This window comes from Labeo rohita, chromosome 15 (genome assembly GCF_022985175.1).
Source record: "Labeo rohita strain BAU-BD-2019 chromosome 15, IGBB_LRoh.1.0, whole genome shotgun sequence".
Taxonomy (NCBI): Eukaryota; Metazoa; Chordata; class Actinopteri; order Cypriniformes; family Cyprinidae; genus Labeo; species Labeo rohita.
The window spans coordinates 25,200,389-25,223,458 of NC_066883.1; the positions used below are offsets into that span (position 1 = coordinate 25,200,389).

Below are 23,070 nucleotides of genomic sequence, written 5' to 3' on the forward strand. Positions count from 1 at the left end.
TAATAACTTGATTCCTTCTATGGATTTTTGTTGGACAGTACAGTTTCCCTGAAAACAGCTTGTTGTAAGCTAAAGAAAGAAAGAAAGAGAAAGAAAGAAAGAAAGAGGGCAGTGTCATCGCTGTTCCATCCTCCATCCACTCAGCATTGGATAGAGACAGGAACCCTTGTGGGAACCCCTTGTCCCACGCTCAGAAGCATAACCTGCCCTTATAAGGCGTTGTGGGTATTCTAAGGTCTCGGAGGAGGAGACTTAAGGCCCTAGCATTGCCAACCCAGCTGCTGTATATGAAAGCAATGGGAGATCCAGCTGGGCCTAAGCAGCGGCGCTGTGCGCTGCTGTTCTTTCAGACCAGTCCTGGAAAAAAGCAGGCCCACTTGGGGGTTGGGAACAGGACTTTTGCACGAGTAGGATATTTGGAGTTCCTCTGACGAGTGCAGTCTTGTCCACTTGTACCTTATTGCAACACCTCTGGTGAGAAAAATTAAGGCTGGGATGAGGTAATGCTTGTCCTTTCTTCTCCTCCTCCTCCCTCTTAACCTGTTGGCTGTGGAAAAAGTGGGTGTGGCTCTAGTGGTTCTAGTTCCCGCCTCCAAACATGTTGCTCCACCCACTAGAACTAGAAAGAGAGATAGAAAAATGTGATTAATGTTGTTTCGCTGGAGATTTCTTGCTTCATACATCATTTCGCCTCTGTTTGAAAGTATTGATGGATTATTTCTTCATGAAATCCTCATGGAAATGCCAGCTTTTGCCCCGTATGGCAGTTTTTATTTTAGATATATGATAAAAAGATTTCGAATACATGTCAAATACATGTTATAAATATGTTTTTTTAATGATGTTTAGATAACATATATGAGTAAATTCAAGTAATTTACATACATATTAAAAACCTTATTGGCATATTTTGAATATAGATAAAAACATATCTGTGAACTTTTTTGGTATATGGGTTTAAGTGGAAAAATATGCATCCTTTTATATAACGAACACTGAATCCATGGGTTTTCCTAAGCATTTGAATGATTCATTTGCCATGGACTTGAGCCCGGTTTTGTGTTTTTGGAAAGGAACTTTTTTCTTTTCCAGAAAACACATCATTGTAGAGTCTCCAGGTTGTCTGGATATGTACAAGTCCTGTTCGGTGGAGCAAGCAGACGCTCACACCACCATGTGAGGTACTGTATGACTCAAAAAGCCCTGATGAAGAAGGGATGAGAGGAAACGAAAGAGATAAAACAGTCAGCTTCACTCTCTCAGTCAACATACGACTTCCTGACTTGCATGTTGCCACAGTGACCTTGTTTAGTTATATCACAACATTGATTACTACATCGTGTTGTGACAGTGATGGGTTTCCCCCGTCTTTACCTCTCGCTCTCTCTCTCTTGCTGTCCCCAGTCCTGTGCTGACTGTTTAACACCCACATTACATTCTTCTGTTCTGACATCACACACTCTCAGCTTACCCTCTGTTTTTTTTTCGCCTCTATCATACACCTCCCTCCGCTATGTACTGCCTTCCAAATATCACGTCTCATGGGCGTCCCGTAAGTCCCTCTGCTTCCCTCTGCAGGTCTTGTAAAAGTAAAATTGTTCCAGTTTGTTCACGCAACAGCCATCATCTTCCACTTACCATGATGCTTTGGGCCTTTTCCCAGCGTCAGGTTTTTCTCACCACTCCTATTGCTCAAGGGCCTGACACATTAGTAAACAAAGAAGGACTTATTGCCATTGTGTTATATTTTTTTCTGTGAACATATTCACAGGGTCAGTCTTAAAGGGATAGGCAATCCAAAAATGTTTCTCTGATGTTGAACACAAAGTGCATTTCTGAAGATTATTAATTTTGTTCAGAATAGCGGTTAATAGAAAATTGGGGCTTAACAAAAATATAAAAAGGTGAAACGGTTCGTACACTTTTTGAAATTTAAGGCCTGGAAAATATTCCTGAATTCTCTGCGATTCGGACTTCAGAGCGGTTTTGTGAGTCATTGATTTAAATCAAGACTTTGGAGCGGGTTAACAAATCATTAGATCAGAAATTTGAAGCGGGTTGGTGAATCATTTGATTGAAACTTTGGTGTGGGTTCGTGAATCATCTGATTTCGATCAGGGTTTTAAATCATGTTCCGTGAATCAGACTTCGGAGCAGTTTCACAAGTTGTTGATTTAAATCAGAACTTCGGCGCTTGAATCATTTGATTCAGATTTGGACTTCGGAGCTGGTTAACGAATCATTAGATTAGAACTTTGGAGCAGGTTTGTGAATCATTTGATTCAGATCAGGTCTTCGGAGCAGGTTCGTGAATCATTCGATCGTAACTTTGGTGATGATTCAGATCGGGTCTTCGGAGGGGGTGGGTGAATCATTAGATCGAAACTTTGGTGTGGGTTTGTGAATCATCTGATTTAGATCAGAACTTTAAATCACGTTGCGCGAATCAGACTTCAGGGCGGGTTCACAAGTTGTTGATATATAGAGAACTCTGAAACGCAGATCGTGAATCACTTGATTCAGATTGGGACTTTAGAGCGGGTTTGCGAATCATTTGACTCAGATTGGGACTTTCAAAGCGGGTTCGCGAGTCATTAAATCTGAACTTTAGAGCATGTTCATGAATCATTTGATTCAGATCAGGACTTCAGATCGGGTTTGTGAATCATTTGATTCAGATCGGGACTTCAGAGCGGGTTCATAAATCATTAAATTGGTACTTCAAAGCACGAATTGTGAATCATTTGATTTAGATCGAAACTTAACGAGTGGGTTCGCAAATCATTATATTGGAACTTTGTGCAGGTTTGTGAATCATTCATGTGAAAGTTATATGGCCCTTTATTCTAAGTCTTCTGAAGTCATTCAGTAGCTATCTGTAAGGAACAGACCAACAATTTAATTTATTGTTTATAGAAAATCCCAACATCCACCAAAGAACTTGCTCCCATGTTCATCAGAGCAATCCAGTTTGTGAACAAATTGTTTTTGTGAGTCAAATCCTTTCAGTGAATTGACTGATCCAGTTCACAAACAGTTTACAGTTTGAATGATTCATTCACAAATTGAACTGATTCAGTTCTCGAGTTTAATTCACTGATCCTGCCACAACAATCAACAGTCCATTTTAGAGGAATTTTGCAAGTAAACCATAACATCAAATAGGTTTGTTTGATACACAAACATATCACATGGCTTTTATTATGCTTTTTGGGTGTTTTTGTGTTTTTTTTGATGCTTGAAAGTTCCAGTCCACATTGACTGTTTTTGCATAAGAAAGAGCAACCAGAACATTCTATAGAATTTCCCTTCCTGTGTTACACTGAAGAAAGAAATTTTTGTCAATTTTTGGGTGAACTGTTCCTTTAAGTCTTGCACAAATACAAAAAGTGAAAGTAGGAACATAAAAAAGCAAACAACAGCCTTTTAGAGGTAAAAAGTTCATTTATTTTAATTGTCAACTAGAACAGAAATAGGAAGTATGTTTTGAATTCTAACTCCACCATTTAAACCCAACAAGAAGAAGGTTTTAAAGTTCATTCATCACACTCAGGATCTCCTCTTTGTCTTTTCTTAACCACAACTCTGGCCAGTGGATTTATTTTGTTGAAGAATAGCATGCCTATCAAAGTTCATAGCTTTGATCTTTGGTCCCTCTGTACCGTCCTCTGCCCAGCACAACCGTTTCTACAAATAGACCTGTCCTGGTGTGAGAGTATAAATAGGTCTGTGACAGAGTAGGCGGAGAGAAGGAGGGAGGGGCAGAAAGTGAGAGAGAGAGAGAGAGAGAGAGAGAGAGAAAAAGAGAAGTAGAGGAGGTGGGAACGGATTGACTAAGTACAAAAACCAAACATTTTCATAAGTCTCATTACACATAATTTGAATTAAAATGCCTTTCGCCCACATCATTAAGTCCTTACCAAGATCCAATTTCAAATAAATGATGTGGACAGATGATTGTGGTGGAGAACAAAAGGGATTGAAAATTGATTTGTTTGTGCATGGGATAATTGATTTTTCCAAAGCGCTGGCAGGAGATCCAGAGGAGGCGAACATAGAGGAGTCCAGTGACTGGACTATGACTCATCTCTGAGTCGTCAGCGGTGGGCGGAACACGTGCCGGGCAACATGCTCATACTTCCCATTCAAAAAAGAAAAAAGATAAAATCTATTTAAAAATTTCGCTTGCATTGTTTAATGTTGTCCCAGTGTTTCAACCTTGAAATGTTTACTATACAATTAGCACACTGTTTGCTTACTATCCACCCTGCCAGATTAGAATTTATGCATCCTGGATAATAATGTCATCCTTAAAAAGGTGGTAGGTGATCTGTTCTACTATTTCTGATGGATTTTTGAAGTGTTCCTTTATGGATGCGTAATTGCCCTTTGTACAGCAGGTTTTAAGTTATTGTAAGGTATTAGGATGCGTTTTCCTGATGTGGTATGTCTAGCATATTTTAAAAAGGAAAAATACTTTTATTCAGCAAAGATGCATTAAAATGTAATTCCATGTTAAAATGATAAAACAAAATGTTATTTTAAAATGGTAATATTTCACAATATTATGGAAGCCCAATTCTGCCACTGGAAAAAAAAAAAAGGTAATTGTGATTTTTTTTTTTTTTTTTTTTTTTTTTTTTTTTTTTTTTAAATCTCAAATATCTTACAAAACTCGCAATTCTGAGAAATAAAGTTACAATTCCTATAAACAAAGTAGAAATTGTGAGATAAACTATAAATTCTAACTTTTTTTTCTCAGAATTGCAAGTTTATGTCTTGTAATTGTGACTTTTTTCTTAGAATTGCGAGTTTATATCTTGCAATTCTGACTTTGACACAGTTGCGAATCATAAAGTCAGAACTGTGAGATATAAACTCTGAATTCTGAGAAGGGAAGTTGGAATTTCATGATATAAACTTGAAATTGTGAGTCATAATATCTGAGTTGCAAGATAAAGTTGCAATTCTGAGAAATAAAGTTGAAATTCCTAGAAATCAGAATTGTCAGAATTGCAAGATTTAAACTCACAATTCTATTTTTTTCTTAGAATTGCGAGTTTGTCTTGCATAAAAGTTCTGACTTTAAAAAAAGGTCTTTTTTCCTCAGAATTGTACGTTTTTCTCGCAATTGTGACTTTTCTCAGAATTGTGAGTTGATATCTTGGAGTTCTTCTATAACTCATGCGTAACAGTCAGAATTGCAAGATATAAACTTGCAAAAATATAGTCGTAATTCCTAGAAAAAAGTCAGAATTGCACATTTGTACCTCGCAATTGTGCCTTTTTTTCTCAGAATTGCGAGTTTATATCTCACAGTTATGACTTTATAGCACACAATTGCGACTCATGAAGTCCGAATTGTGAGATATAAACTCATAATTCTGAGAACATATCAGTCTTTTTTTCCCTCAGAATGGGACTTTATAACTATAACTTACAGCTTTATAACAGTTGTAAGTTTAGGTATCACAATTCTGAGAAAAAAGACAGAATTGCATGAAAAAAAGTCAAAATTGTAAGGTATGAACTCGCAATAGAGAGCAAAGTCAGAATTGCTTTCTGAGTCTTTATCTTGCACTTGTAAGTATATTTCGTGCAATTGTGAGGAAAAAGTCAAAAATCGCAATTCTGTCTTTGTAACTCGCAATTGTGAGTTTATATCACACAATTCTGAGAAAAAATTCTTAAAGTCAGAATTGTGAGATATAAACTGTAAATTCAGACTTCATTTCTCAGAATTGCGAATTTATACCTTGCAATTCTGACTTTATAACTCCCGATTGCTTTTTATTTCAGAATAGCTTTAAAAAAAAGTCAGAATTGTAAATTTTGTAAAGTCGTAATAACCTTTTGAAACTGGCAACTTTAAACTTCTAAATGGTAGTGTAATAACAAACTAAAATGTATGTATTTCCCCTAACCACCAAACTATATACTTTTAGTGCATAGTAAACTGTAAATAAATATACAAAATGGGATGCTCCAAGTGAGAAAATTCTGCATGTGAAGGAATATATTCTGTAGATTGAGTAATAAAGAAAGAGGAAGTGAAGGGCAGGGGCCCTGAAAGTGGCTAATATGAGTATAAATGGGGTGAGAGCACAACAGGCATGCAGGGAAAAAAAGCCAGAGTTTCCATTACTGATTTCCCACGGATGTCATTTGACCACTTTAAGGAATAGAACGCCCCACATAACAAACAAAACCTCCGAGTGTTTGTTTCTCCGCCAAGAGGGCCATGTGAGGATGTGCGGGGTCCTGTTCTTACAATGACCTGAAGGTTGATTCTGAGTCCAGAGAGTCTGACTGCTATAAGCCTCTTTAACCGGACTGTGTTTAACACAATGGATGATGCTTTATGCCATTTCTTATTAGGAGAGCTTCTTTGGCTCAGTTCTTAGTACAATAAGGTGGAGTGCTTACAAATTGCCTTATTGCCCGAGATTAAAGCATGACATGACAAGATGCATCAAAGCGACCCTGATCACACAATGAGACTATTTAGAAACCCACTGTTTATTTATGCTGTTTCTTAGACAACCATTGTAGTCCATTGACTGTCATAAATTCATAAAGTTTTTACTAGTACACACATACTGATGGAAAGGTGTGCACACAATGAGCCGATTGCAAGCAAAGTCATAATGGCCAGTGACATACGTCTGACTTTCCCTGCACTTCTTACACCCTAAACCTGTAATGTCAGTGTTCCCAGAGAGAAAGAAAGAGCAACTCACACCGTCTGGAAAATATTACTCAGATTCCAACAGGCGGAGTCTCTGATTATGTTGGCATAAGTGGGAAAGGGAGCGAGCGAGAATGAAAGATTGATAGGATCGAAAGAACGAAGGAGGATTTACACGACTCACACGGTGTGCAATGCTGCACGCCTATATTTTGCAATTTATATTAAATCCAGAACATTTCTCTAAGCTTCTCTGTCATTTGGAGAGTGCAGTAGAGGGCGCTGCTCTGTTTGTGGCCGGTAGTAGTGACCTTAGTTAAGGTTTTACCTGAGCACTGTGTGAACTGAACAGGTGGTGTGTTGTGCTCTTACTGGGTGGAGAGGAGAAAATGGGGTGTGTCTTCATAAATTAACCCTTTGTCATACACCCAAAAGACTCATAAGTGCTGATGCCCAAACTATTTTTCAGAGCATGTTGGTGATTATCTGCCAGGCACTTTCTTAAGACTTTCTCAGATCAGTGTAAATATTGCATCTTCTCAGTTTTATCTGTTTCTGTATCTGTTTATCAAACTACAGTCGTAAATCAACCGTACATTAAGGTGTTACGCCTGTGACATCAGGTTGTAAATTCATAAAACATACCACCATAAATGAGTGTGACCTGTGCACTGTGAAGTGCACTTGTCCCATTTTTCTTCCTCGGGCAACTGAGCCAAATTTAAGCGCATCAGTCTTACCTCCTTGACAGATCCGTATCTGAAATCTGCCTTAAATCTGCTTCAGCATGCACTGGGGCAGCAGGAAGGAGGAGGAAAATTCACTTGGCGTAATCACTAGCTACATTTCATCTAACATGCAATGCTAGTTACGGAGTTACGTTTCTTACATTTTTTAGTAGTATTTTCTAAAACAGCCACAGGCTGGTTTTTAAGGACAGGCATATGCAGGGCTACTACAGGGGGTCTGGAAAGTTTTAGCTTTCGCTGTAAATCCCATTGCAGGAGGACAGAACAAACGAGTTGAGGGAGGCATAGAGGGGGAGTGTGTCACTTTTCAGAAGGACTGACTCGTGCCTCCGCAGGCAGCGAGGGGGGAGAGAGGGAGTGAGAAAGACACGCAGTAAAGGAGAGGAAAGTTAAAGCTGAAGAAATGGCAGCTGGGACGCTCCCACACATGGTGCAGAAGACGTTGAAATAACAAACTCGGCACACTTTCTTAAACAAGAGAGTGTTTTGGAAATACTTATAATTCATATACTTACAGCAACAAGCTGGGAAGATTGCGAAGATGAAGTATCGCGGCATGGTAAGAACCACAGCATGCTCAGTACTAAACAAAAGCAGCTGGGAGATTTCTGCAATGTCAGTCAGGGTCTTGTGAAAGTGAAATATGTGGTTCTGGACCAAAGTCGTCAGTTTGGTTTGTGTTTGGATTATGTAATTATTTGCTAGCACAACTGAAATGCAAGTATGCAAATATCACAGGGAATCGTGGATTTTATATGAATTTTGACTGGATTTTGCAGGCAAAATGGATTTTATAATATATAAAACTGATGAGTACAGAGTAGGGTGGTCATTGGATAGATCTATCTATCTATCATTTATCTATCTGTCATCTGTCATGCACATAAACATTATATATGTGTGTGTGTATATGTGTGTATATATATATATATATATATATATATATATATATATATATATATATATATATATATATATATATGTATGTATGTATGTATGTATGTATGTATATATGTATATAGCAAGGGTGTTTCCTTCAAGGAGGCAAGGGAGGCAGTGTCTCCTCAAAATTTTGGATGAGAAAACAAATTTGTAGTGCAAAAATAAAATGCCAATATTACAAAACATAACATTAGTAAGTGTATAAATCACTTGTTTTTCTAAAGAAACATTGTCCAACAGCGACACTAGCAGGTAAAGTTACAGCGGGAGTTCGTGTCTCTCTCGACTTCCCTGAGCCCATTGAGTTTTAACAGAATCCCTAAAACGTGTGGTGAGTTTGTTGGGGGGTAATTGAGAATGAATGGGGGAAAGTCATGTGAGAGGCAATGCAATATGATTGGATATGACTGGTTATGTACAGCTGTGATTGGTTCATGCGATTAAACCCCGCCTTCTGTGATCGCATATGTTTCAAGTTTGCGAATCAGTCTGAATGAACAATATAATGGTGTTAAAAAAGGAAGTAAACAACTCACACTTAGAACCTCTTTGTCACGTCAAAATAAGACTTATTTTATACCAATTTGTAAAAAAATTCTAAAAAAAAATATATATATATAATTGTGTTAATTGTGTTGTTTTATAAAAAAAAAATAAAATAAATTTTAGTACCTGAGGTGTATATAGGGCCCTATCACCCTCTGCCCCTCCCCCCCGAATTCCATTTTTTCCATTAGACTTTTCTGGATTCCACTTTTTTTTTTTTTTTTTTTTGTGTGTTTTTTTTTCCTGTTTTAAATGTTCTACATTCTGTTTTAATGATTTAATTAAATTAATTAAAGATTAATTAGGATTTAATTTAAAATTAATTTAAAAAGTATGTCTCATTTATTGAAATCATGAAACGCACACAATTTAACAGCAATTTGTTAAGTTTTAAAACCATTACATTTTAAGGCCCTATGAACTGTAAGCATCTCTAATTAATTTTTATTAAAAAATGAATTTATTATTTTAGTTATTGTTTAATTTTTAGAAATACTGCGTTGTGTATTTACATTTTTCTGGTAAATAAATTCTGGTAAATAATTTTTCTGGTAAATATTTATTAACAAAATAATGTTTTAATAATCTTATTATTAAGTAGTAGCATAAGTTAAGTAGTATAGTAGTAGTAGCAGCACTGTCATTACATTAAACAATATATTTCTGTCACAGTTTCTTCAAGTTAAACCAAACTTTTATTTTGACAGGTTGCTGTGAAGACCTTTAAGCTTCTGTTTGTATATGATATGACAATAGTGTTGCTTTTTATAACAAGAAACAGTAAAATGCTCATGAAGTGACTCAGAGCAGCTTTAGAGATTATGTGTTCATGTATTTATATATTGAGGTGGCAGAGGCTGAAAACACTGCAAGCATCACGCACACTTCAGTATGTGTAGTAAACAAAACCACGCGCCTGTGCCATTCATTCATACAGAGACATGCAGAACATGTAGGATTCATATTTAAATTGTATTTTTGCATCTTAATATTCACAGGCATGCGTTAAGTGTAGTGATCTAGTTTTGATTTATTCATCCAAAAAAAATCCAAATGACTTTCTGCAGTAAACGTTGTCATTGGATTCTGTGATTCCGTCTGTGTTTTTCCGCATTGTGGAAATCATAGGGCTGTATAAACAGCAATTATGCATTATCCATTGACAATGTTGTTCGTAAGTATGAGTTACTTCAGCAGCGTAGGCATGAATGTCAGCTGATCTCTAATCGCTCATGCAGTATATATTGAAATAGTAATATAAATCATGAAAATCACTTTCCCTCTGAAAAGAAGGATTTGGAGTTTGTCTGTCCTATCAGTTGCTGATCCTATCTTTGGACCCTCTTTCACGCCGGACACTCTGACTATCAGTTTCTGTGTTTATGCCACAGTGTCATCTCACAGTGAAGCAACCTCTGGCATTGAACCAGCAACAGTCACTGTTGAATTCCAGGCTAGAAAGAGAGTGAGAGTGAGAGAGATAATGAAACTGGCGTCTGTCATCGGGCCATTCCACCCTGCTACATTTCTTCCTGTCTCTGTCATCCGCGACCTTCCTCCGAAAGCCAACAGAAACTTCAGGAACAAGCACTCAAGATAAAGACCTCGTCGAATGAGCTGTGGCTTTCTGAGGCCTTTCACCCATTCGGTGTCATGATACGCTACGAGAGTCGCTCGCAGAGCATCATTTCACATTCAAATAAACACACCTTGCGGTCAGCAGTGCTTTAGATGCGATCGAATTTCGGCACTTTTCATCATAGGCAAATAACTGCAGGGGTTTGATGAATGGCTGACAATGGATTTATGGTATCTGGTGCAGTTTCACTCAAGATTCCAGTGAATTGCTAAACAGCTGCAACGCTCACAGGAAGAGCCAGATCTCAGGCAGAGGAAATGAAGTTTACATAATGACTTGCTGCTCAGAACGACTGAGGAGATGTGAGACATTAAGGAAGGCTGTAGCTGTTTGAATGAAATGCTGTGACGGTCCAGTAAGCAGTTTACTTTTCTCCCGACCCGTGCTTTTCAAATGCCCTCTGGACATGAATGCCTTGCATTGTCCAGCAAGCTGGAATGAAAGTTAACTGGACACTCTATATTTTCTTCTAGTCAAAAAGTATGTGTTTGAGAGTTTAGCATGTGGAGGGGTTGCACTGCATATGAAGTAAAACTCTTCACCTGTTTAGGCAGAGCCAGTCACACCTGTCTGTCACCTTTCCCCCTGAAGTTTGACAGCCACCAGCTGACTTTCCACCAACACAGGCTCTTTAACACAAGGACAGCCATCGACTCAGCAGACCGCTGTGAATTGCGATACCACCCATGGAATTTCTCGCCGTCTGTGTGGCGGTAATTAAAGGAGCATTGTAAGACACCATCTTTGTAGATATAATGATGAATATGGCTTAATTAGAGGATGATATAATATGAGGCTCAGCAAGGCCCGTGGTAGGATTTTTGTGTCTCAGCTTTTGATTATTCAAAGCACATAGAAGTGTTTCGTTGTCAGTTTCATGATTATAAACAATCACAGATATGCAAAATATGGTCAAAAAAATGCTAAAAATGTCTTTCCTGCCAGACCATTTGCATGAATCGAAGCTGCAGGAGTGTGATCTTTTTACAGTTCCTTTAAAAAAAATAAAAAGATATCCCACACTTCTACTCACACATGTCCACATGTCATTGCTGGTGGTTAATGTTGTGGGAAGCCTTTTTTTAATTTCTAGGTGTTTTTTCAACTATGGGAAAGTAGTTTGCCATCAAATTTGTGTCCTTTTTCTGAAGTTTAATAAAGATTTTTACTAGTGTTATTTCCTCATGGAAATAACATTTTAATTTATTTAAAATAACTGCTAATTTAGCACTTGTACTTTTTGTATTAAGGGCAAAATTGTTGGTATATGTACAGTTGAAGTCAAATGTTTACATACACCTTGCAGAATCTGCAAAATGTTAATTATTTTACCAAAATAAAAGGGATCATACAAATTGTAGGCTATTTTCTTCTTTAGTACTGACCTGAATAAGGTATTTCACATAAAAGACTTTTACATATAGTCCACAAGAGAAAATAATAGTTGAATTTATTAAAATGACCCCGTTCAACCCGACGCTTGATTCTTAATACTGTATTTTTACCTGAATGATCCACAGTTGTGTTTTTTTGTTTGGTGATATTTGTTCATGAGTCACTTGTTTGTCCTGAACAGTTAAACTGCCTGCTGTTCTTCAGAAAAATCCTCAGGCCACAGATTCTTTGGTTTTTCAGCATTTTTGTGTATTTGAACCCTTTCCAACAATGTCTTGAGATCCATCTTTTTTTACGCTGAGGGACTCATATGCAACTGTTACAGAAGGTTCAAACGCTCACTGATGCTCCAGAAGGAAAAACGATGCATTAAGAGCTGGGGGGTGGTCAGCCGCAATATTCTTGTCAAATACACAAAAATGCTAAAAAAACAAAGAATTTGTGGGACCTGAAGGATTTTTCTGAAACACAGCAGGCGGTTTAACCGTTTAGGACAAACAAGGGACTCATGAACAAATATCACTACACACATACACACACACAAAACAAAAAACAGCTGTGGATCATTCAGGTAACAACACCGTATTAAGAATCAAGTGTATGTAAACTTTTGAACAGGTTCTTTTTTAGAAATTCAGTTATTGTTTTCTCTTGTGGACTTTATGTAAAAGTCTTTTATGTGAAATATCTTATTCAGGTCAGTACTAAATAAAAAATAACATGCATTTTGTATGATCCATCTTATTTTGGTAAAATAATTAACATTTTGCAGATTCTGCAAGTTGTATGTAAACTTTTGACTTCAGCTGTATTCTTAAAGGGTTAGTTCACTCAAAACTGAAAATTCTGTCATTAATTACTCAACCTCATGTCGTTCCAAACCTGTAAGACCTTCGCTCATCTTCCAAACAGAAATTAAGATATTTTTGATGAAATCCAGAACATCAAGAATGACATGGAAGAGAAGAAATAGTTGAATAAAGTCATTCATTTCTTTGTGTAAGAAAGTATTATTGCAGCTTCATAATATTACGGTTAAACCACTGACTTTTTTAACAATGTTCTTACCACCTTTCTGGGCCTTGAATGTAGTAGTTGCGTTGCTGTCTATGCAGGGTCAGAAGATTCATTTGTGTTCTGAAGAGAAACAAAGGTCGTACAGGTTTGGAACGACATGAGGGCGAGTAATTAATGACAGAATTTTCATTTCTGTGTGAACTATCCTTTTATTATTTAAAAAAATGCAAAAGAAGTTTACTTTTTGTAGCTTTATCTAATCTTTTGGGACAGTAAGAGTGACCATACTTGAAGAAACACCTTTATGCATCATCATTTTTAATGTAGCTCTGCCACTCCACAACAGTCTGGGTGTCTCCACCCCTTGTTCTTTTCCTGAGGAAAGAAGAGCGAGGTAAAAAGTGAGCCAGATGACTCAATCAGGATGGAAAGAGTTGGTAACCTCGAAAGCTTTAAATCATAAGCAAGCAGACAAGATGTGCTTTTCTTCTCCACAATTCTCCACTCTTCCCAACGAGAAGCAGCGCATGACTTTGCTCTGGATATCTAGGAATGTGCCCTTTGTCCACTACCTTCATTAATTATGAAAAAATGCACAATACATTCTTCTCTTCTCCGGAGTTGTTAACTGGGCAGAATCACTCACTTGTCCCTAGAGAATTGAAATACTGGAGTGTCTGATTTGCACATTCACTCTTTCGAAAAATCAATCTTTGTAATCAAAGCTCCGGTCTCTATCCGTCTGTTTCCAAAGTCCGCTAATGTCGTCTTGCAATGTGAGAAGTGCTGACGAAGGCGGTTTGACTCGGCAGATCTCCCTGACGCAGCTCTGCTCACAAGAACCGAGCGAATCAGTAGAATGTTGGAAGGTCATGCGAAAGGCAATTATTGTTCACAAAGAACAAACCACTTTCTCTTTGATCTTATTTTTCAGAGAAGGTTAGTGAAATGTAGTATGAATAATTTGCCAACGGTTGTGTCTAGAGCCTTTCAGTCCAGGATTTGGAAAAAGTGAGCACATGGCAAAGGCGCGTGTAGCCTTATAGACCTGCATGCATGGGGAAGGTGACCGGGGTGGGAAAGAAAGGACAGGAAAGCGTATCAATGCTGTAATGGAGCCTGTTTCTGGAGAAAGTAGTTTAGGAAGGAGACTTGGGGGGGAACAAGGGTCTGCTTATTTCTGTTATGGCACATTTATTGTTCTGAATGAATGGTTAGATTTGTTTATATTGGCTTTCTATGGCTCTAAGGGCTTTACGGACAGATAACGTTTGCAAATGTGCACACAGAACCCTCTGAACTCTGCATCCAAAGATATTTAATTGTACATGCTCATCTTCCCTATTTGTGACCGTGGACCAGAAAACCAATAGACATGGGTCAAAATTATAGATTTTTTTTTATGCCAAAAATCATTAGGATATTAAGTAAAGATCATGTTCCATGAAGATATTTAGTAAATTTCCTACCATAAATACATCAAAACATTTTTGATTAGTAACATGTATTGCTGAGAACTTCATTTGGACAACATTAAAGGCAGTTTTCTTAATATTTTTATTTTTTGCACCCTCAGATTCCACATTTTTAAATAGTTGTATCTCAGCCAAATATTGTCCTATCCTTACAAACAATGGAAAGCTTATTTATTCAGCTTTCATATAATGTATAAATCTCAATTGACACTTATGACTGGTTTTGTGGTCCAGGGTCACATTTTTCATGCTGTATATTATAATGTGATTTATCAATTCTCTTGTAGCGTTTAAAACTATACATTTATTTTAAAAAATAGTATAGAATTCAAACTGTTGTAACTTTTGTTGCTTATTGGCCATAACCTTGGAAATAATTAAAGGTCATATATGAAAATCTGACTTTTTCTGTATTTAAGTGCTATAATCGGGTCTACCAACCCAGAAAACGTGAAAAAGAACAACCCAGTATTTTTTTTTTTTTTTTTTTTTGGTAAGCCTTTCTCTACAAACTTGTTAAAAAACGAACCACTCAGATTTTGTTTCCGCTGTCACATAGAAAGAGGAACTTATCATAATATTGCCGCCCCTTAATCTGCATGTTTGTATTGCTATTGCACGCTAACTGTTCTATCATTGACTTTAGTGATAGTTGTTCATGAGTCTCTTGTTTGTCCTGAACAGTTAAACTTGGCTGCTGTTCTTCAGAAAAAACCTTTAGGTCCCACAAATTCTTTGGTTTTCCAGCATTTTTGTGTGTTTTGAACCCTTTCCAACAATGACTGTATGATTTTCACTGTTTGTCTTTTCACACCAAGGACGACTGAGGGACTCATATGCAACTATTACAGAAGGTTTAAACGCTCACTGATGCTCCAGAAGGAAACACGATGCATTAAAACCCGGGGGTGAAAACTTTTGAACAGAATGGAGATGTGTACGTTTTTCTTATTTTGCCTAAATATAATATTTTTTCATTTAGTACTGGCCTTCAGAGGGTACAGAAGATACTTCCATGTTTCCCAGAAGACAAAACAAGTTAAATTTACCCTGATCTTCAAATTCAAAAAGTTTTCACCCCTCAGATCTTAATGCATGTTTTTTTTCTTCTGTGGAGCATCAGCCCTATTCTGAAAAAAAGGCGGCAGGGAGCAGCAGCTCATTTGCATTTAAAGAAACATGCACGGAAACGTCGCGTTTCTGCGTCCACTCAGAATAAGCATTTTCAAAATTACGTAATAAATGATCTGTGGTGTATTTCAAGCTGAAACTTTGCAGATACATTCTGAGGACACTTGAGACTTATATTACATCTTGTAAAAAGGGGCATAATGGGTCTCCGTTAATTAAAGTAAAAGCAGATCTGTATTATACAACTGTCTTGGAGTAAGTACAGTAGCTCCATTGGAAATGATCTGTCAAATGGAAGGACATATTATGCTTGAGCTGGCCAGCAAATGATGTCATGGTCTGTCTAGCCAGAATGTTTAGTTTGGATTATGGCTCCACCACCGATTATTAACTGTCAGTTCTTTGTCACTGCAATTGAATATGCACACATAATAAGAGAGACAGACAAGCAGATGTTATTAAGTAAAGTGTGCAGTATGTTGACTGCACGCTTTTCTGATTTGATTTTCAAATCTGATCTGTGTGCCAGTGTGTCTGCACTTATTTCATTGAATTGAATATGTACAATGCCATTTAAAGGGACAGTTTACCCAAAAATGAAAATCCTGTCTAATTACTCACCCTCATGTTGTTGCAAACATGTAAGGCCTTCGTTCAACTTCTGAACACAAAATAAGATATTTTTATGAATTCCGGGAGCTTTCTGACCATGCATGGACAGCACGTTCAAGGCCCAGAAAGGTAGTACATGGACGTTTTTTAAAAATGTCCTTTTCCGGTTTTCATGTGTTTGCAGATTGCACAAAACCAGATCTAGATGTGCAAAACCAGCCTAATTGGGAACTAGAGAGAGCAACACAGCAATGTTAGATTTTCGTAGTTGGTGCAGCTCTGTTGGTGCATTTAACAGGCTGACGGATTGGGAATGAAGTCACTTCCTGGCACTACACTTGTCGACTGTTCTCGCTCGCCTGTTATGTTTTTCTTTCGGCTTGTGTTTTTCCCACCGTTAGCCTCCCTCTCTTTCGGTTCTGTTGTAGTTGGTGTACATCAACTTAATTAAAGTGCTTGCTCAGGTGTGCTGTATCTGTCTCTCTCTGTCTCTCCCTCCAGGGGACGGCCGCCGCTGTGTCAATAGCAAAACAACAGCCCTGGCAGCTGGTGCATTCACACAATGTGACTGTGTGTATTTCGATGCATAATCACGCATTTGTTCATCCGAGTGTGTTTGTGTGTGTGTGAGTGAGTGGGTGTAAGTGCGCTTTTCTGTTTCAAGCTAGAAAGCATCACCCATAGTCCTCTTTGATCAGGATTACAGACATCAGATGACAAGTGAACTGCTAGGACTTGGTACAGTTTTGTGTCTTACTAGTTTATGCAGAGCATCTCTGGACGAGGATAAACAGCTGAGGTCGTATCGACACCATGGATTTGTCAAACATCGGAAATCTAATGCGGAAAACTCAGGCCTCTATTGTGGAGAAGGGTTATCTCTTTAAAAATTCAGATCTGGTAATAGATGTGAGTATGGTTTAACAGCACGCTTGAGTTTGGGTGGAGTTTGCACTCATAGTGTTAGAGGTTTAAAGTGCGAAAATATATGGCTTTTAGTGTCTTGTTTGTTTGTTAAGGTGATATAATCAATCTAATGATATAAAACAGCTTTGTACGCTTATAAATAGTACTGCGTTGGTGCCATGAAGCAATGACAGGATCAGATGGTAATTCTATGGTGTTTGAATATAGTATTTAATGATTATTGTATTCTTTTGCAACAGTGTTTATATGGTGTTTCTAACAAAACCTTGTAGCTATTATGCCTTTTGCTATTTTGTTTAAATATATGAAAATCAAAAAATCAGTTGATTTAAATGCAACAAGATCATATTAAATTATTTTTAAAGTAAAGGTGAAATTTAAGTAAATGAGCATGTGCAATAAAATATCTAGGCTAATATTAACAAATGCATATCCAATATCAATAAATATTGATAAATTAAAAAAAAAACAGCTAAAATCCAATATAGTACCACTGTTTAAAGGTTTGTCATCTATAAAGTAAAAAAATGTAAAAATGTTTTATAAAAAAAGTCATAGTCAAGAATGCATTTATTATAATTTTTTTTTTTTTTATTGATTATTTGTATAATCAATACTCCATTAAAATAGGCAAAAAAAATACATTTTTCTTAAAACAAAGAAAGTCTCTTATTATCAAGACTGCGTTTATTAAAAAAGGCAAAAAAAAATGTTTTTAAAAAAGAAGTCTCTTATAGTCAAGAGTGTATTTTAATGTGGTCAATTTAATCACATCCAAAATAAGTTAGTGAGTGAGTGTACTGTGTATGTTTATTATGTAAATATAAAAGACACATGCAGAGTATCATTTGAAAATATTTACATGCATTTACATGCATATATTTATATTCATATAATTTATATTAAATATAAATATATTTAATAACATGTCTCTTAAATATACACATGCATGTGTATTTATATATACATATTAATATGCATATATTATTAATAGCAATTGTAAGTCCAAAAACAAGATTCATGTTTAAAAATCGTGCTATTACGGTGGTGCTAAAAAAGTCATGGTAGTACTTCCTGGTACTGCTTCAAAACATTAACTGAAGCTTAAAATTAACTTGTGCTCGGCACAAATCCACTGTTTAAGATAGTGACATCTTGTATTCAGTGAGAAATATTTCATACAAATGAAAGCTTGCTTTGGCTTTCCTTCAAATTAACTAACCTCTATCCATGTTATGAAATGGGAGGGGTTGTGTTGGAGTCGTTGAGTTTATTCAAGGCTCTCAGAGGGCCTTGACATACTGTGTGTGTTGCAGTGTTTATGTATCACCTCGCGTTGCTCTGTGTCTGGAGGGTGTAGGTGTGATTCTGTATCTCACTTCTGCTCTTTCTCTCTCAGGCTGTGGGCAGTGACGGAATCCGGGTCATGATGGAGAGCGCCCTGACAGCCAGGGACCGGGTGGGCGTGCAGGACTTTGTCCTGCTGGAGAACCACACCAGCGAGGTGGCTTTCATTGAGAACCTCCGCAAACGCTTCAAGGAGAACCTCATTTATGTAAGAGCCAGTTCTATTCACTTGTGAAGCTCAAAGCCCAGAGTTTTGATCTGATTGCTATGTGTCTGTCTTTTTCCCACAGACATACATTGGCTCAGTGCTGGTGTCCGTGAACCCCTACAAAGAGCTGGAGATCTACACTAAACAGCACATGGAGCGATATAGGGGCGTCAATTTCTATGAAGTCTCACCTCACATGTAAGCCATCAGCAACGAGTTGTTATTACTCACAGTTCTGCTCTCTTCTATTATGCAGATTAGTCCAATGGGATGGCTAATAGTTTCTATTTTTTATTCTTTGGTTAAATAAGGACTACAGCAGCCTCAGATTCTTGTGGTATTTGTAGTCTTTATTTAGCAACCTAAGGTTTATATATATAAATAAAACATAGAGTAGCTTTAGAATTTACATTCTGAAGTAGTGGTCGACTGACATATTGACAAGGCTGATATATTTAGACCAATGTTTAGCATTTGTAATCATCAGCATTGTTTTTTTTTTGCAAACCTGTTGTGTCAGAAACGGGACTTTTATTTTGACAGTGCCAAGGTTTGTCCAATGGGATGGCTAATGGTTTCTATTTTTTTTGTGTGTGTGTTAAATAAGGACTGCAACAATGGCCTGAGTTGTCAAACATGCAAACTTACATTCTTATGGTAGTTGTAGTCCTTAAAGGGTTACCCACCCCAAAAAGAAAATTTTGTCATTAATCATTTACCCCCATGTTGTTCCAAACCCAGAAAAGTTTAGTTCATCTTCAGAACACAATTTAAGATATTTTGGAGGAAAACCGGGAGGTTTGTGACTGTACCATTGACTGGCAGGTAAATACCACTGTCAAGACCCAGAAAAGTATGAAAGACATCATCAGAATAGACCATCTGCTTGTCAGTGATTCAATCGGAATTTCATGAAGTGACGAGAATACTTTTTGTATGCAAAGAAAAAAATAACGATTTTATTCAACAATTCATCTCCTCTGCATCAGCGTAGCGCCATTTTGGAGAGTATCCGCTGGACACAAACTGCGTACGCTGTTCTCTGTCAGCCACACCACACGGATAAGTTTTCTGCATATATTTACGCTTTGATTTGACCGAAAACAACGTATCTGGCGTATGCATTTTGCGTCCAAAATGCATACGCATTGAATCAGTGATCTGCCTATTTAGACTATTTTGATCATGCCTTTTATACTTTTCTGGGTCTTGACAGTGGTATTTACCTGGCAGTCAATAGGTTAATGTTAGTTAAATAATAAATCGCCAATAAACATGAGAAATTCCAGAGGGAACCAACGGCTTGAAACAGCAAATTCATTTTTACATTTTAGGATTACAAAATTTCTGCTGACCACTCATTATTAAATGGAGATTGTATTAAATATTTGAAATGCCTAATCCGCATTTTTATGTACTTGGATGATCTTGTTTATCCTCCTTGTTGTCTTCTGTTAGTGAATAGGAAATTCCCAGTGCAATACATGTGAGGAATGATGAGGAATATAAACTCAAGTTCTGTTACAATCAAAACATTCATAGACTCTTATCTGCAAGTTTATGTGTGTGTGGGAGTTTTCAATTATCCAGAGAGTGAAGTAAAACGTTATAGTCCACCCAAAGCGAACAACTGTACACCCACTGTACTGCAGGGTTCATCTTACACTGATAGCAGATGTGTAAAAGTGATGAAAGCATTATCTCACCCTGCTCTTTCCTCATGAAAATCATTGGTAACTCCATCCTCACCAAGCTTTTCCACTGTTTACGCAACAGTGTTACTGACACCTGAGTGTCTATTTAGGCTCCACCAAAGTTATTTCATTGCTACCAGAAAAAGAATCTGAAGCAGCGCTGCACATACGTTATAAGACCAAGAGAGATTATTAGAAATAACAAATAACAGCTTTATACAGACAGACATAGAAGAGACAGGGCTCTACACTTACTTTTCTTTTGCTCCTAACTTAAAAAATTTAGGAGGACAGTCAAAAATTAAAATCAAAATGTGCCTTCCCATTACAAGGTGATATTTGATTCCTTAGTGATTTACAGGGGAATTTTGTTTTTACCTTTGTAATGGCTGTTTTATAACTTTTTTAAAAGTATGTCATCTTTTGTCAATTTTTTTTATTATATTTTTTAAGCTATTTAAATTTTTTGATAAAACAACAGAATAAGAACAAGTTACCAAACAAATGAAATCAGTATTAATGTTTAATGATTCTCAGAGGTGGCATGAGTGCAATCAAATTCATAAATTCATGTTGAGATTAATGTTTTAAATATAACACTTTGAATACAGAAATATTACATGATTTAAATAACTGAAAAGATACTTTAAAAATAAAACTAAATCTGCCTGTAGGTGGCAGCAAGTCACTGATTTAATTACTGAATCATTCATTCGATTTGTTCGAACAGCTGATTTATTCGGGTATAAAGCAAGTGACTGTCTTTATGAATTGGAAATTGAATCATTGACTCACTAGATTTGTTTAAAAATGCAGGTGTTTCAAAGGAGATGCTCAGCGGCTCAGTTGTGACTTGTTTCAAACTATTTTTGACAGCAAAATAGAGCAAAATCAGGCAATAGTGTTATAGTCAGACAATATAAATCACTTAATATTAACTTCTTGTTTATTTAACTGTTGTATTAAATCAGTATCTCTTTTACAAACTCCCTTAAAAATCATTAAAAGCTGTCACTCATCTTAGTTCATTGCGATCTCACAAAGTTCCATTATAATCAGCCAAGCTCTCTACGCTGCACAATGAATCTCTTATTTACACTCTCTCTACACTTGGTTTATGAAAGGATTCATGAGATATGTCTGTGATACATTACTCAATGTTGCCAAAGTGTCCCTCAGCGTAAACACAAATATATCGGGTCATTCGCAAATTTTTTTCATAATCGCACACAGTTGTTGCGGTCACACTGTAGTGCCCTGAGAGAAAAAAATTGTTGAATAATGTAAATTGTCATTTGTTAAAACACATAACACACAACTAAGCATTTGTGTTGTCGACATATTCCCTATACAGTTATGCCGTGGCTGATAATGCATATCGCTCCATGCGGACTGAAAGACGGGATCAGTGCATCCTCATCTCAGGTGAGAGCGGTGCCGGCAAGACCGAAGCCTCCAAAAAGGTTCTGCAGTACTACGCCGTCACCTGCCCTGCCAGCGAGCATGTGCAGACCGTCAAAGATCGCCTGCTGCAATCCAACCCTGTACTGGAGGTACACATGTACACAGCACATCTAACCCAACACGTTTCATGACGTACAATTTCACTAATCTCCAAATGCCAGCGTATAGTGTATGAGATCAGTACGGGCTGTAATTGTTGCCCTAGACTGCTGTCATAGCAGAAAATTCTCTGAAATGACTCTCAACGATGCCAAAGAGTTTATTCTGAGCAGTTTGTAGTCCTGGTAAACCTCTCCAGTAATTATACGTCACTGTTAGTATCTGAGCGATAAGGCTGGCGCGTACATGAAGGACGTCTAAAAACGGGAAGGCCAGCGGAAGCAGCACAGACAGCCATTCTGCCAGATGTTTTACAGATGTTGTGCTTTCCTGTAAACCAGCAGCTTGTGTGCATCTAGTATTTGTCATTTGTCTAAATCACAAAGCTTGTTTTTCCGTATGCCATCCTGAATTGTTAAAATCATTCATTTTCCCTTCCATCTTTGTTTGTTTTTTCTTCTCAGGCTTTTGGAAATGCAAAAACTTTACGAAATGACAATTCCAGTCGCTTTGGGAAATACATGGACATTCAGTTTGACTTCAGAGTGAGTTCACTCATGTGTTTTTATCAATATAATTGTCAAATGATTATCAAATGAAGCTCACGTGTCAATTGCTGTGATCCACCTTCTGTCGATACACCTTTTTACCCCTACAATGCTTTCCTTGGTTTGGGGATTTGGCTGCATCCACCTGCGTGTTTATGTGTGTGTCTGTGATTATTATGCATGCTTGCATGCGTGTCAGAAACCCGGTATTATCCCCTTTGCTTCTCCCTTTGGGTGTCCCCGTTGGCAGGGTGCTCCGGTAGGAGGTCACATCATTAACTACCTGCTGGAGAAATCACGAGTTGTGCACCAGAGCCACGGCGAGAGGAACTTCCACATCTTTTATCAGCTTATCGAGGGAGGAGAGGAAGATCTGCTGAGGAGGCTGGGGCTGGAGAGGAACGCCCAGCAGTACCAGTTTCTGGTGAAGGTGAGAGACAGACCTCACACTCCTGTTATGATTACAGCAGATGTCTGAGGTTAAAAAGAAACGGTATGTTTAAGAAAAAGCTGTGGCTTAGCCATTAACATGCATGCTTCAGACATACTCAGTCATGCTGGTCAAGTAGGCTCTATTGGTTTATTAAAG

The 23,070-nt window shown here is 37.4% G+C and overlaps 1 protein-coding gene across 4 annotated transcripts in view; it reads left to right on the plus strand.

Moving 5' to 3' along the window:
- Window positions 1–23,070, plus strand: part of myo1cb (myosin Ic, paralog b) — a 54,543-nt gene that overhangs the window by 16,016 nt on the left and 15,457 nt on the right. For 2 of the 4 annotated variants that reach the window (XM_051129128.1, XM_051129130.1), the window contains 5 exons: window positions 18,521–18,676; window positions 18,759–18,874; window positions 21,725–21,923; window positions 22,398–22,478; window positions 22,732–22,911. In XM_051129128.1, the coding sequence (XP_050985085.1) occupies window positions 18,521–18,676; window positions 18,759–18,874; window positions 21,725–21,923; window positions 22,398–22,478; window positions 22,732–22,911 (732 nt within the window). Of the gene's footprint in view, window positions 1–7,696; window positions 7,997–16,884; window positions 17,104–18,520; window positions 18,677–18,758; window positions 18,875–21,724; window positions 21,924–22,397; window positions 22,479–22,731; window positions 22,912–23,070 lie in introns of those variants that run through there. The other 2 variants (XM_051129129.1, XM_051129127.1) reach the window with 2 other exon arrangements.